Source organism: Glossina fuscipes, unplaced genomic scaffold, assembly GCF_014805625.2.
Source record: "Glossina fuscipes isolate IAEA_lab_2018 unplaced genomic scaffold, Yale_Gfus_2 62, whole genome shotgun sequence".
NCBI classification, from domain to species: Eukaryota; Metazoa; Arthropoda; class Insecta; order Diptera; family Glossinidae; genus Glossina; species Glossina fuscipes.
Genome location: NW_023998434.1, coordinates 1,168,960 through 1,183,649, shown reverse-complemented (window position 1 = coordinate 1,183,649; position 14,690 = coordinate 1,168,960). Strand labels below are relative to the sequence as shown.

At 30.8% G+C, this 14,690-nt stretch overlaps 1 protein-coding gene and 1 long non-coding RNA gene across 7 annotated transcripts in view; one reads left to right on the top strand and one right to left on the bottom strand.

The window, feature by feature from the left end:
- The window catches only part of LOC119638049 (proteoglycan Cow), a 152,417-nt gene extending 138,981 nt beyond the window's left edge, over positions 1 to 13,436 (top strand). For 4 of the 6 annotated variants that reach the window (XM_038034640.1, XM_038034639.1, XM_038034638.1 and 1 more), the window contains 5 exons: positions 2,326 to 2,445; positions 2,701 to 2,800; positions 2,892 to 3,287; positions 6,308 to 6,445; positions 13,217 to 13,436. In XM_038034640.1, coding sequence (XP_037890568.1) covers positions 2,326 to 2,445; positions 2,701 to 2,800; positions 2,892 to 3,287; positions 6,308 to 6,445; positions 13,217 to 13,329 — 867 coding nt within the window. In that variant the 3' untranslated portion in view covers positions 13,330 to 13,436. The remainder of the gene's footprint in view (positions 1 to 2,325; positions 2,446 to 2,700; positions 2,801 to 2,891; positions 3,288 to 6,307; positions 6,446 to 13,216) is intronic. The other 2 variants (XM_038034641.1, XM_038034642.1) reach the window with 2 other exon arrangements.
- Positions 13,437 to 13,679: 243 nt separating this feature from the next.
- LOC119638048 overlaps positions 13,680 to 14,690 on the bottom strand; it is a 1,739-nt gene continuing 728 nt past the window's right edge. Inside the window, exon 2 of the long non-coding RNA XR_005247374.1 lies at positions 13,680 to 14,685. This is a non-coding gene — a long non-coding RNA (uncharacterized LOC119638048). The remainder of the gene's footprint in view (positions 14,686 to 14,690) is intronic.

Genomic DNA, 14,690 nt, shown 5'->3' with positions numbered 1-14,690 from the left:
ACATTAGACGTTTTTACGGATGCACCTAATAAATAGTTTTTAAGCGTATTATACTGAATTTTAATCAATATTTTGTTCAACTTCCCACTTGTTCCCAATGCGATCGGCATTTGCCTAGAAAATATTCCACAATTTATTCCCTTATAAGATATCTTATGTAAATATAAGAAAATTTTATCATGTTCGTGAGGACAATTACTCACACACGCTGAACCCGCTAAAATTGTCTATGCATTGTTCTCAAGTAAATATTTTAGCATTATATTGTGATATTATTTTGAAATTATTTTGAAGTTATTTCATAGCAAAATTCTTCCGTCTGATCCGAATTCTTAGAGCAATGAAAGATTTCGCACAAAAAAAACCCACAATTTTATCATATTTTTAAAGAAAGAAAATGGTATAACACCAAAAAGAGGTGTTTTTTTTCTTGTATTAAAAGCACAGGGAACAACAACAAAAAAAAAAAAGCAAAGGACAGGAAACAAACAGAAAATTAAAAAAAGAAAAAATAGTTTCGAAAAAATAATTTATTGCTTTATATAATAGGGATAGGTTGTCTTGCATTTTACAAGATCGAGTTTTGTGTAGCATATTTTCGGACAAGAACAGAATACCATGTAAATCGTATTTCCTGATGAAAGTTAACTTTATTGTAGATAACAGCAACAACTTTCAATGTTTATATCAAATATTTTTGCAACATAAAAAAAAAGAAAAAGGAAATACAACAAAATGCAAAGCATATTTTCAGACAAACAAAATGTATGCGATGCAGATATTTCTCTATCTCTCTACTTCCGATGATTTCATGTAATATTAAGACATCCATATAGTAGAGATATGACTTTCGCTTTAGAGAAAAATAATATAGTTTATGTAAACCATAATTTCGGATAAAGGAAAACTTATTTAAAAAAAAAAAAAGGAATAGATTTCGAGTGTTTGCGATTGACTGATTTTTTGTTGTTCAAAGAAGGCCATGACATTGACGCTATAGATTTCTCAGCAGCCAACAGCAGAAAAAGGAAAAGCGAAAAGGAACTTCCGCTCTCTTGAACATCACTACTTATTAATAATACGACTACGAGTAGATAATTCCTTCAGCGTATTTTTTAGCGAAATAAAGAGCTTTGATCTGCTGGCACATTTTTTTTGTAAACGGAAATTAATGCTACGTTACGGGATTGAAGTGATTCAATTATCTTTAATAAAGGAGAGCAACAATCAAGCCATTCAAAAAGAGAGCAATACAGAGTAGATATAAACAAATATTGTTGCCTTGGAAATTAAGTGCTAGAGTTGACCAATTAACTGTTAAATATGTAACGACTTCCTTGATTTTAACCAAATATTTGCAGACAAGATACTTAAATACTTAACTGCCTTTCAATAATAAAATTTCAATTAATATGAGCCAGAGTCGCTTTCAATAGAAATTAAATTGAAATTATAATCAATTTAATATACATTTAACAGCAAATCTATTTCAAGATATGCACTTACAATATAACTGCATGAGGTTAATAAAATGAAATGAAGAAATCATAGGCAAACAGTTAAAAGAATTTCTTCACTGCAAGTAAAAATTTAACCGCAATAATTTAACTAACAATTAGTAACGTATATGTTAATGAAATGCAAACAATTTAAATTCTTGTTAAAAGTATCAGTCCATATAACAGTAAGATGCCCAAAAGAGCCCTTTAAGCTCATGTTAATATTATTCCGTCAAACAGTTATATCATTCATATGTCCGCTTAAGTTTACTTTTAAAGTAGAGTACATAACGAATGGAGAAGAAATAAAAAAAAAAAACTTTATTTAGGATTATCCCTGAGGTGAACAAAGCTTTTTTTATTGTTGTCACCATTAGATTCCACTTAAGTACAGAGAAAGTTGAACTGTAATGATTTTATCACTGACTGCGTAAATATTTTATATGCAAAGACAAGCATCTAGTAAAGCTTGCTAGCTTTTAAGACTTGTTTACCCTTACATAACATACATATACATATATATATATATATATATATTTATCAGTAACATTATGCTTACATACGGACAAACATAACTATTTGCTTTGTTTATTTTTCTCTTTTTCAAAAAAAAAAAAAAAACAAAAAAAAAAAATCCATCTCTATGACAACCGTATTTCTGCCCGGAAAATTCTGTCTTTCCTTTATCATTGTTATACACCTTCATTTGATTGCGACATGTGTGTCCTGATTCCTTGCCTATGGGTGAATATGTGTATTTTTACTGTACTATACTATATATATATATATATATATATTATATTATATGATGGCGTATGTCGGTCAGGATAAGGATGACAACAATCGTCATTATAATCATATCAATTCACAATTCACTTTCACGCCGGAGGAAATCAAATACGATAATAAACATTATAAATATCTCAAGTACACCGCTTATAAGAAGGTAAAGACATTTTTCCCAATGTCCTTGTTACCATTCCTATGGTCATTCCCAGCAACATCATTGTAAAGAATTATTAATGGAACTTATGATGGTTTGTTAATGGATGTTAATGGTGGTGATGATGATGATGATGATGATGATGATGATGATGAGAATGATCATAATCATAAACTATAAAAATTACTTATTTAAATTATGTTATTATTATAAAAAAAAATATATATATCTATATATATATATCTATAAAAAATCAAGGACAATCAACAATATCAAGAGGATAAACACAAAATACGTGGCTACAATGAGGTGGTCGAGAAACCACAAAAATATCAAAAAAACAACAACATTAACAATGGTAAGGATATACTCAAATGTTCGTATATGTTATATACATATATATTACTTAGCAGTTTGTGCTTTATACATTCGTCTATGTACACATGCAGGTTATCCATCTAAATCACCTGAATGCAAACCGCAACAATTGACCGCCATTGGGAATCGTTTGTTGGATTGGTTTTCGGTTATAATGGCTGACAGTAAAAAACGTCGCCAGCATAGTCAAAAGTCAAAAGCACATTTTCCACCAGCCTGCAAAACTGAAGCGAAATGGATGTTTGGCCATTTGGATTTGAATAATGATGGATATTTATCACTGCAGGAAATGTATGACTTGGAACATGATCAAAATGAACGTTGCATTAAACCGTTCATTGATACATGCGATTTGGATCAGGATAATTCAATTAACACGCGCGAATGGTGCCGTTGTTTTGAAAAAACTGATCGTCCTTGTGCCGCGGTTCGACGAAGAATCGCTGGCGATTTTGCAGGTGAGATAGGTACAGGTGGACTTGTTAATTCTTCATTTCTTTTCTACATATTTTTGCATTAAGTTGTTCCTATCATTTGTTTGTTTATTTAACGAAAAGGTAAACAAAGCAAAAAATAAAGAAATAAAAAAAAAAAATAAATAAAAAAACAAACAAAGCACACAAAAAAAAATAAATAAAAAAGAGAAAAAAAAAGGAGGAAAAAGAAAAGAAAATCCTATTAGGCTGCGTGAAAGCCACTGAACACCGTTAAGGATACTAACATAGCTAACATACACAAACTTGAATATTTACTCAAATTTTATATATGAATATAAATTTTTTGGGGTTTTTTTTTTTTTTTTTTTTTCTAGATGTTATATTCTATATTAAAAATGTTTTGTGTTACGTTCTTCTTTTTCTTATTACATACACCAGCTTGCAAAATACTTTCCGTAGCGCAAATACTTCCACACACACACACACACACACACACACACATAAACACCTGAAAACACATACACGCGCACCCATCGAAAAAAATCGTACTTTAGAAATTCAAAAGTTTCTAGTAGCAAGAAATATATTGTAGAGACTTTCCTTTTTAGTTTTAGTTTTAAATGTTTAGATATATTTAGATATATTCTTTAAAAAATTCTCTCTTAGTTAGTATAAAATATACTATATAAAATGAAAAGGATAGCAGCTTGAAAGCAACTCTACGTTCTTTGACGAATTAATAAATCATTTTTATAAGCCATGATTAAGTCAATTGACCGTGAGGTTAATTTTATCTTTAGTATATAGCCTTAGTAGGTTGCATTTAAGCAAAAATTCAAAACGATTTCTTATATAAATTTCAATTTATTGATGAAAATTTATTAAAATGTTTTTATTTATTTATTTTCAAATTTGAAGAAAAACAAATATTTTTTTATACCCAATTTCAATTATTTATTTGCTTTGGGAGCTTGAAGAAACCACCGGCAGCGAATATTTTGCCTTTTTAAAAGATTGCAAAAGAGATCGGTCGAAAAAAAAATCCCATTTTGCTTAATGAAAAAGTCTTTGCCTTGTTAAAGATTGTAAATAAGATCGGTCCAAAAAAAAAAAAAAAATCCCATTTTTATTTTATTTAACTGATTAAGGCTGACAACCCTCAAGGCTTCAGTTCAGGCTACTTGTCTTAAATCGCTTATATCGGCTGCAAAACAACTTTCTTCTTGTGGTATGTTATTGGTTGTCGTCTTCTCGTTAATGTTCTTTAAACTGCCTCGGGCTTGCTTGAAAGCCTCTTTCTTGACGACTATCTGTCCATTTTCAGGTCGACAATTCTACTTGTTGGCTTAACAAAGGAACCGTCATATACAATCCAATCGTACCCATCCTCCTGACTATGAAAATCTTTCTATGAAATCGATCTCATCTTTTCACCCCTTGCGATGTCATTTCCGCGGTTTGCGCTTACAAAATTTAAGATATGTCTCGATCCGAAATCGTATGGAGAAATTTTATGAAATTTAATCCCATTATCTCAAGCCCAGAACACAATAGATGCGGTGGGCTTTACTGTAGTGATGTAAGACATTAAGGGGCGCAGTCACTGCGACATTCTTGAAAAATAAAATAAAAAAAAATTATTTTTAAAAGATATCAGAAAACAGATATCAGATATAAGGGAGAAAGTCCATATCTTAAGTGATTTTTACGAAATGTAACTTTGTACATAGTCAGTGAGTATTGAAATGAAAAACTCCATTACTGAGAAAAGAAATAAGAAATTTTCTTTGAATTATTTGATGGAATGTACCCTTTGTGTTATTCGATAGCAAAAAATTCAAAATTTGAAGAAGTTATGTCAAAAGTAAAAGTTTAGAAAAATCAGAAAAACATTTTTAACGTTTGGAAATGCATTAGATCGATGTACAGTAATGAATTTTTCTTCATTAATCTGCACATAGACTCTTTCTGTTCAGAGTTTTCCTATTCCATCCGATAAAACAGTTAGTGTTCTTAAGACTCATAAAATAAATTCAAAAATACGAAATTTTCACAAAAATCTGAAAATATTTGAAAAACGAATAAATATTTGAAGTAAATCTACTCTTTTACTTTGCCGAATATCTTTCTTCCTTATATATATCGAATGTTATTCAAGGATCTGATTAGATAAACACATACTTGTTGTAAAGGTCCAAAATCATTTGCTAACGTCTTTGAATCGAAGTCGATACTTCAATTTCGATTACTTTAAGACGATCTCCTTAATTGACATTTTTTCGGACTCTTTTTTGGCTATCGTACATATATATATGTTCACATAGAATATATAGAGCATAGAACAATTACGTGAGATCTACGCAGTAATAAATATTTTATCAACTTTTACTCTCTCTCTCTCTCTCAAGGCAGCAACATATCAAGCTCCCATGCGATATATATTTTCGGAAATTATTTACTGTCTATGATATAGGAAGAGCTATAACAAATGTTGTATCGCGCAAATATTGATATTTTTAATGCATTAATAGCTTTATTCTCTCTCTCTCTCTCTCTCTAAGACAATATATAATATTTAGCTTTCTTTCACTAACTTTAACAAAAATTTCATATTTTTTATTTTGTGTTAACAATTTATTTAAAATTTATATATAAACTTTAGAGTGATATATATACAAACATACTCTGATATATGTATACTCGCACACTAAAATCTAACAATTTATGCTTTTACACAATAAAATCTTAAACTAAGTTGCTATTATTTCAAGATAACCAACCATTTTTTTAATGCTCAATTACTTGTTATTGTAGCAAAAAAAAAATATATATATATATATATATTTTTATGTACAATTAAAATAATTTTCTTTTTCATTTCAATTTTCCACTCTTAACTTCTTTCATCCATGGCTTATGTGCTTTACCTTGTTATTATATTGGACATAACAATTGCAACAATATATATATATATATATATATATACATATACCTATATATATGTGTACGGACAAATAACCCACACACCCACATGTATACGTAATATATAGGAGCTTATGCGCCCGATTGCGATGTGCAAGGCTTCTACAAGCCCACCCAATGTCATAATTCGGTCGGTGTATGCTGGTGTGTAGATAAGCATGGCGTTGAATTTGCAAATACACGTACTCGCGGTAAACCCAATTGCGGTAAGTAGCATAGCTATACTATATATATATATGTATAATATAAGCAGGTGAATTGAATTTTATATTTATGTATATACAGTATGCGTCACTTTTGGCCGCATAAAAATCTTGTTGCTTAGTTAAGCGGAAAATATTACTTAAAATATATATATATATATATATATATATATTGCTACAAAGGTTGAAAATAATTTCATATACAATATTTATAAGGAGTGTGTCTGTAAGGATGTCATTCAGATTAGCTGTAGCGCTACAAAAAAAGAAAAAAAATTTTGTATTCGCCAGGTCGCCAGGTCTAAGTAAACATAATGAATGCTCTTAACAGTAAACTTTCTATCGTAGTTCTAAGTCACAGTTCTTAGGGAAATCTTGAATACTTAAGTAACTGAGAGAGAATATTAGTTATTTACTTGAAAGAGTCATTTTTATCGTCAATCTGGCTGCACTCGCACAGTAAATCATGGCATTATACTCTAAATAGCTTTTAATATAAAAGTACAAACAAGTTTGCAGGGGAACACTTTAGCCATCTTCATAAGGCAACATGTTCTAATATTCGGTGCTTTGCGAAGAGAAGGTGTGTTAATTGAAATGGTGTAAGGTATTCAATTGGTCGCTCTACCCGACTATCATATTTTAATTCATTTTCATTTCTAAAGATATGACCGTAAGCGAATCGCTTTTAAGGATTGTTGTTGTGCAAGAAAACGAAAAACAAAGTAAAAACTGCAGTAAATTGTCCGACCAATCATCATCAGCGATCAACTAACTCTCTTTAAGAAAAGTGCAACAACCAAAAACGTTTTTATCAAATTTAAAAAAAAAAAAAACCCTTTTTGTGTAGAGCTTTCCCTTTCAACTAAATGTTTGCAAATATTTTTCAACAAGAAGAAGATAATTCGTATTATAAAATTATATTCTTCAATAGATGAGCTTAAAGATTGCTTTCCTTTAGGTAAAATTGACTTTAATGGACATAAATCATGTCATCTGTTTTATATCAGTATAGGTATAATGTATAGTAAGAAGAATGCTATAAATGAAAAGTACGTAGAACATTGTTTATATTTTAAACCTAATAATCAAAAAAAAATAAAAATAATGGTAAATAGTAAATGATTTTCAAAACATTCCCCTCTACGATTTATACACTTTTCCATACGTTCTGAACCGTTTGCCATAATCTTTTCTTAATTCTTAATTTCTTTGCTAAAATCATTGCATTGGCACGCATCAATGTTCTTACGCAATTTCCTCTTAAGATTCGGTAGCAAAAAAAAATCATCATCAGAAGTATGATCCAACGTAGCTTTTTGGTTCTTCTCTCGACTAGTTTTTTCGAGAAAACAGGCGATCACTTGTTTCGAACACAATCAACCGTCCGTCGAAGCAAAGCCGTTGTATTGCTTGTAGTATCTGTCTCTTTGAAATTTTTTTCAAATTATGTGGGATCATAAGAGAACAAAGCTTTTCTCGGGCTATAAAATCATGCAATGCTTTATATACACTATAGGGAACGAACGCCTCAAGCTCTGCATTAGTTCTTGCACAGCATCATCGCTGGCTCAATAAGTGATTTTAGACACGGCCTTCACGGTTGCTACTGTTTGCCGGTATTTGACTTGTTATACTAGCAAAGGATGGGGATGCGATACGTTCTTGCTTTAATTATCCGCTGATAAATAACACAAGTCGCGTTTAAAAGACAAAAAGTTCTGAAGAACATCACGGTCACCTATGTTAAGCTTTTCAAGGGAGCCACCAAACACCGCTGGGCAGCCAAAGCTAAACAAATATAAACAGTGTCAGAAAAGCTTATCTCGCCGCATATAGACGTAAAGCCTGGCACTGTTTAAAAAGAATGATCTTTAAATGCAACATCGATTTTTACACCATGTTATGTTAATAGATGTCCGTTAAGAAGCCAGTTATATCAATTTTGACGAAAAGCTTTTGACGAAGCTTAATAGAGATGAAGGCAATCGTGTTGCGATATTAAGCAATTTTATGCATTTGTCATAATGATTGTTTATAAATTCTGCTTTAAAATTTTTTTACAAAACTAAAATCAGTATTTCATACCGCAAGAAGTCCTTATAGGGAAAGTACTGCTTATACTGAAATACATGAAAATGCATGCATGTCTGCGGTTGTAAGCAATTTATAACTCTTGCACATAGTATAGCCCAATAGCAAACAGCTTGTAAGTGGGTAAATATCTCTTAGTTAAAATGTCAGCTTAAAGGAATTGAATTATGGTACAGAATGAATTCGAAATATGGATGAAAAAAAAAAATAAAAAATAGAAATAAAAAAAAAAACAACAACAACAACAAGTTTGATCAATAAACATAGAATTGCCAGCAATTACTAGTGTAACCATATAGACTACGGTAAGGTAGTACAACTATGCGTTATGCCTACATGTGCATATTACACAAATTATACAAATGTAACTACGTATGTAGTTACAACAAGCCATACTGCAACTACAAGCAAGTACTTTGCATTTGCATATTGCTTTCAATATTTCATAGAAATGCAGATGCCTGAAGTTTGGTATGAAATGAATTGCGGACAGACTTATTTATATCACTACAATATCCATAAGTTATATACACATACGTGCATACATGATCAACGAATTGCATTTTACATTTCATGTAAATGCGTTCACCTATTCTCGGCACATACGGTAATGATGATGTAAAACTAATTACATGTCTGTTGATTATTATACAAACATGAAATCAATACAATTTACTGCATATGTTGTTGCTGTTATCAATAGCAATAAACAAAATTATATATATATACATATACATATATATTTATATCGGTGCGCCGAGTGGATTATTATTGTTGTTGATCATTAAAGATACTATTGTCCATTTTAATGTTTAAAGTTTATGGTATTTAATTGCAATTACGTTGTAAATAATTTACATACAAATTAATTTTATAAGGCAAAAAAAAAAAAACTTTAATTTATAATAGCTTAGCATAGGTTAATTCATCTATCTAACCCATTTGCTGGGACTTGCAAATGTAATAGTAAATGTGAATAGAATCTTTTTAATAATATCTTAGATAATATCTCTATATAAACTCCTTGATAGCATAACTCAAATAATGGCTTTGAAGAGAATTTTGGTTGGAGTATTCTCATGTCTCTCAAGTTCAAATTTTTCAGTAAATAATTGCCAATCATTTTTTCAATAGAATTCTTTTGCATGCGTTTTTATCACATAACCGATTAATGGGAAAATCTTTAAAATTCTTCCCAATTATTTTTAAAGGTTTCTTTAGTGATTTAGGAATTACGTTCAGATTTGTTAACGGACCGTTACGTTCTCGTAAGAGAATATGAACTGCGAAAAATTTTAATTGAAGATCCCAGTACTTGTAATCATAACCATAAGAATATCCGAATAAAAATATATATACAGACAGACAATGGACAGATGCATTTTGCCACAGCGAATATACTTTGCGTATTCTCTAGGATATCTGATAGCGAAATGTAAAGATCTTTCAGGCTTGTCGCCTTGCGAAGTCTGCTTTGGAGTACACTTTCTGGAAAGTGCATCTCTTTGTTTTGAATTGCGGACCACGAGTCGTTAAATATTTGAAAAATGTTTTGCAAACAATTTGCTTAACGAATGTCAGATGGAGGAAGTTCTTGTTATGTTTCGAACACGATTCCAACTTTTCACGCCTTGATAAACACGATCCAGACATATCCGAAATTGATCTTTGGACAGTTCAGGCAAAGAAAATAATGATAATAATAATGAAACGTAACAAATAATTATTATCTGCTTATGAAGCGAATTGAATTAGATCACATTTCAATATGGGTCAATAGATCAGCAAGATAAGTTCTAACTCAAAGACAACTCTGACTGTGAGGAGTTACAAGAATGTACTTAAATACTTCGTGTAAAGACAGAGCATTTTCTATCATAACGCAGCATGTCATCTGCTGAACGGAGGAATAAGAAGAAGACGAAGATGAATACTGCGGTCTAAGCGTTACAAATCGAAATACTTAATTAGCATATTCGAATTTTCAGCATTGAATAATTGCGCAAAGTAGGCGTTGAAAATACTCGAACTTTACTCAAACGAAATGAAATGAAGTTCTCTGATCTATTATAAATAGTTACATAATACAAGCATATGATAAGTTCATGCTCATGCTTTCATAATCGATTTCAAGACTAATTACTTCAAATCACTTAAGTACGCTTCGACAGAGCTAGAAATTTTTAAGTGAAGAACAATTTGAGGTGAATTTTATATTTTACCATTCAATCCATATAAAGTATAGGGAAAAGACGTAAACTGAAGGCTTTAATAGATATTCAATAAATGCATAAAAATCTTAAAATAATTTTTGCGATTCGCTCTTCGTATTTTTCTAACGTAAAACTGTTATGCTAACTAAAAATATTAAAAACATATTGAACCTGAAATGTATTCTCATAAAAGCTCTAACAAAGTGCTTTGGGTATCAGGCAGAAGAAGCGGCGGCACTCTGTTTTCTTAAGGAAGCGTTTTTAGCCAAAAACTAATGTGATCCAGCAAGTACCGCATGTGGCTCTTATGAGTCAGGGCGAACTTTTTTCCATTTCGGAATCGAAAATTCACATTCCCATGATATGTTACGTTAAACGAAGACTTAAGAGAAAGGGGAGTTTAGCCTAAGGCTATGAAAATCAATACACTATTGTTCAAAGCGTTAGCCTCATTATATTTCAAGTTTAAATTGACAGTGAAAAAGTAAATTTCGATAAATAAACTATGCTCTGTTTAGTAAGCATTCTAAAGACATCTTGCATATGCACGTTGAGTCTGCCTTAACTTAAGTTTCTGAATAAATTTAACGAATTGTGTCTTTTGACTTTTTCATTCTCCTTTTGATCTATTATAAGATTGAGTTGAGATATATGTTCGAATGAATCTATGAATGAAGTATAAGTATTTTTAAGATAGAGTTGTACACAGTGCTAGTAGGATGCTGAATAAAACTCTGACGACTTCTTTTCAAAGTATTGCCTTTAAGCTATACGCAACTGTAAAAATCATCACATTAAACACACACACACACACACACACAACAAATTGCCTTACAGCTTTGAAAAGGTGTGGTTTTATACCAATTCGTTTGTTCTGCTTAATTCAAAGGATAAATCGTCTAAATCCTTACCAATGCTGAATACTGAAAGTGTTACCACAATGCAGAGTAAGAAAATCATTAACATAACGACGATAAAGTTTAAGTATTTTATTTTATGATATATTTCAACGAAATACAAGCATCGTTAAAACTATGAAAAACTATTGATGCAATCGAGGCAAAAAACGGGAGCAATATGAGAAAAATCATGATGATGTAATTTTTCAGTACAAAGTAATTCACCATCACATAGCAAAAATTCATTCAGAAAATGTTTGCAATTTCAATCTGGAAGATCATATCCTCCCCGCTGATTATTATCGCTTTGTTCGAAGAGTGGTTCCATTGTTAATCATCCAAAGTGAAGTAAAGCTTTTTTTTGCGGATTTATCCGATTCCCACCAAATTCATGTTTGGCATGGGAGCTGAGAGGACAAGGCACTGAACAAAGTAACGTATGGGACTTTTTCTATGAAACCCTTTAAATTTTAAAAAACAATTGACGAGCGCTTATTCACACATCTAATACCCTTAGCCGCTTTTCATAAAATCCTTTAGTTTTCATTATTTTCTCATAGATAATGTGTCTAAAATTGTATATACAAGGTATACGTGTGCGATCCACCTACTTTCGTAAAGTTTGAACTTTAGAATACAACAGTGCCATAACATGAAATCCTTGCCAAGTAATCACACAGGTAGAAAGTATATGAATATGCATTAACATGTATCAGATTAGAAGACCTCTCCACAGTAAATATATTCTTAAGTATTAAGTGCTTCTGATTATCATTAGCCTTGTCTTTCAATAACTAATTGTTTGTTGCGTTTTCTGAAAATTGTCATAAGCAATCAACTTGAAATTGGAAAGACATTTTATTGCACTTGTATAGATAATATCAAGTAATGGCAGGATGCACATTAGACAATGCATGATAAAAAGTGGCGTAATGCTTAAAGAAGCGCCAAAAATGATCAAAACAAAGAAAATAATCAAAAGACTGACATATATCTTAAAGCAATTCTAAAATGAATAAAAGCCTAATTAGAAAAAAAATTCTACCAACACAAGCAAACGAATCTATTCGAGTGTAGGCATATTTCACCAGATTTACATAATCATATCACTAAGCTTTACTGCTTTGCTTTGAGAGATAAAAATTTCTTTCCATTTTATATCATTTTTTTTAATGCCACTGAAGATGCAAGGGTATATTAAATTTATGCCGATGTATGTGACTTCCGCAAGGACTTGAGATAAGCTCACTTTTTATTATACAGAAAGTAATTTTGAATCGATCTAAGCTTGTTTGGCTGTCTGTCCGTCTATGAGTCTAACCTACAAATGGCAATTTTTTACGATATTCTCATGAATTTTAGTAAAATGTCGCGTTTTGGCCCAAAGACGAATGCTCTTCAAAATCATTTTTTCTGTCGCTTCCTCCTCTTATAAAGATTTATTTTGACAAGTCATTATTTGAATGAAACTGCATTAAATGAAGTGATGCATGTTATATACATAGCCGGCCATAATGTTTTTATTTGTCTTATTTTTCTTCTTCTTTTTCATGTCATATTTTATATAGAGTCAGTAGTGAATAATGCCTCATCGCTGACATCCGATGACGAAGATGAAGAAAACGATGATGATGATGATGACAGTGCGGAAGGTAGCGGCGATCAAATAATGGTGTTTTAAAAAGTACATAAAAAAAAATAAAGCATAACATTCATAATACCTATATACATACCTACATGTTTATATAATATGTTCATAAAGCAAAAAAAAAAACAAAAAACAAAAAAGAACTAAAGAACATAAAGAACGAAAAAGAAAAAATTAAAATTTTATTATGGAAAATCATCCGAAAGAAAATCATAATTAAAGAGAAGAAAATAAGCAGAAAAACGAAAAAAAATGGTAGTAAAAATTCAGCTTCATTTAAACCGACAACAAAAAACAAAAACAAATTAACACAAACCGAATATTAAAGAAAAACAAAATAAAAAGCTAAATAAAAGAAACTAAAACACAGGTGTAAGTATTTCTTTTTTTTTTTTTTTTGACAAGCAAAATAAATTAAAATAACAAGCGAAACAAACTCGAAAGCAAAACACGTAAACTCGTAAATTATTGATATTAAGCGATATATAAATAATAATAATAAAAAAAAAAAAACGAGAAGAAAAGAAAAGAAAAGAGAAATAATTCGAGTTGCTTTAAAAGTTCTATTAGTGACCTTTCCTTCACCGAAAAGCTTCTCATACAATAAGTGTTTCACAATAAATTGATCGATTTAAAAAAAAATATTTTTTGGCCCTTAACTAATACATTGATCCCATCTTTCGAAACGTTAACAAGCCTGAGTTCGAAGGGAAAGCTGTTACGTTCCTTCACAGTTATGGAGAATGATGTCGCGTATGTTTTGAGTAGAGGTCAGTGGAGGTCATTTGTTGTCGCAGGGTACTGAAATTAAAGGCGAACTCGATGCATTCTCTTGTTTAAACGTTTGAATATTAACTTTTATAACGACTTGTGGTTTTAGCAAGGGATAAAAAAGCTTACGGTCTAATGATATACATATATAAATATTCTTGGAATAGCTGGTGTTTTTCAGAACACCTAGACTATATAAATTGGGTGTTTCTTCGTGCTTTAGAGCATTTTGTATTAAGTATGATAACACCATAATCTTAAGGAAGACGAGTTTGTACGCTCTTAGCTTAGTGCGTCTTACGAGCTCTTTGGATTTTACAGGGACACTATCTTCCATCTTCCCTAGGACTGATATAAATCGCCAAGAACGTTAGAAACTTTTTTTAAAAATAATACTTTATACCTCTTCTCTTGACATTTTTCTAAGAGTTCAATGGCTGGCAAGAGGTAGACTTTTGTACAGAAATTGTCTAAGTAAGAGAAGAAGTAGCCGACTCAGTATCCTATAGCTTTATTCGTTCAGTCGCTTGCAAGGTCTTAGCTTTTCAATTGAAATTAATTGAGAATTACCCGATGACCGAGACATTGATTGTGTGTTAGAAAAATAATACTTTATACCTCTT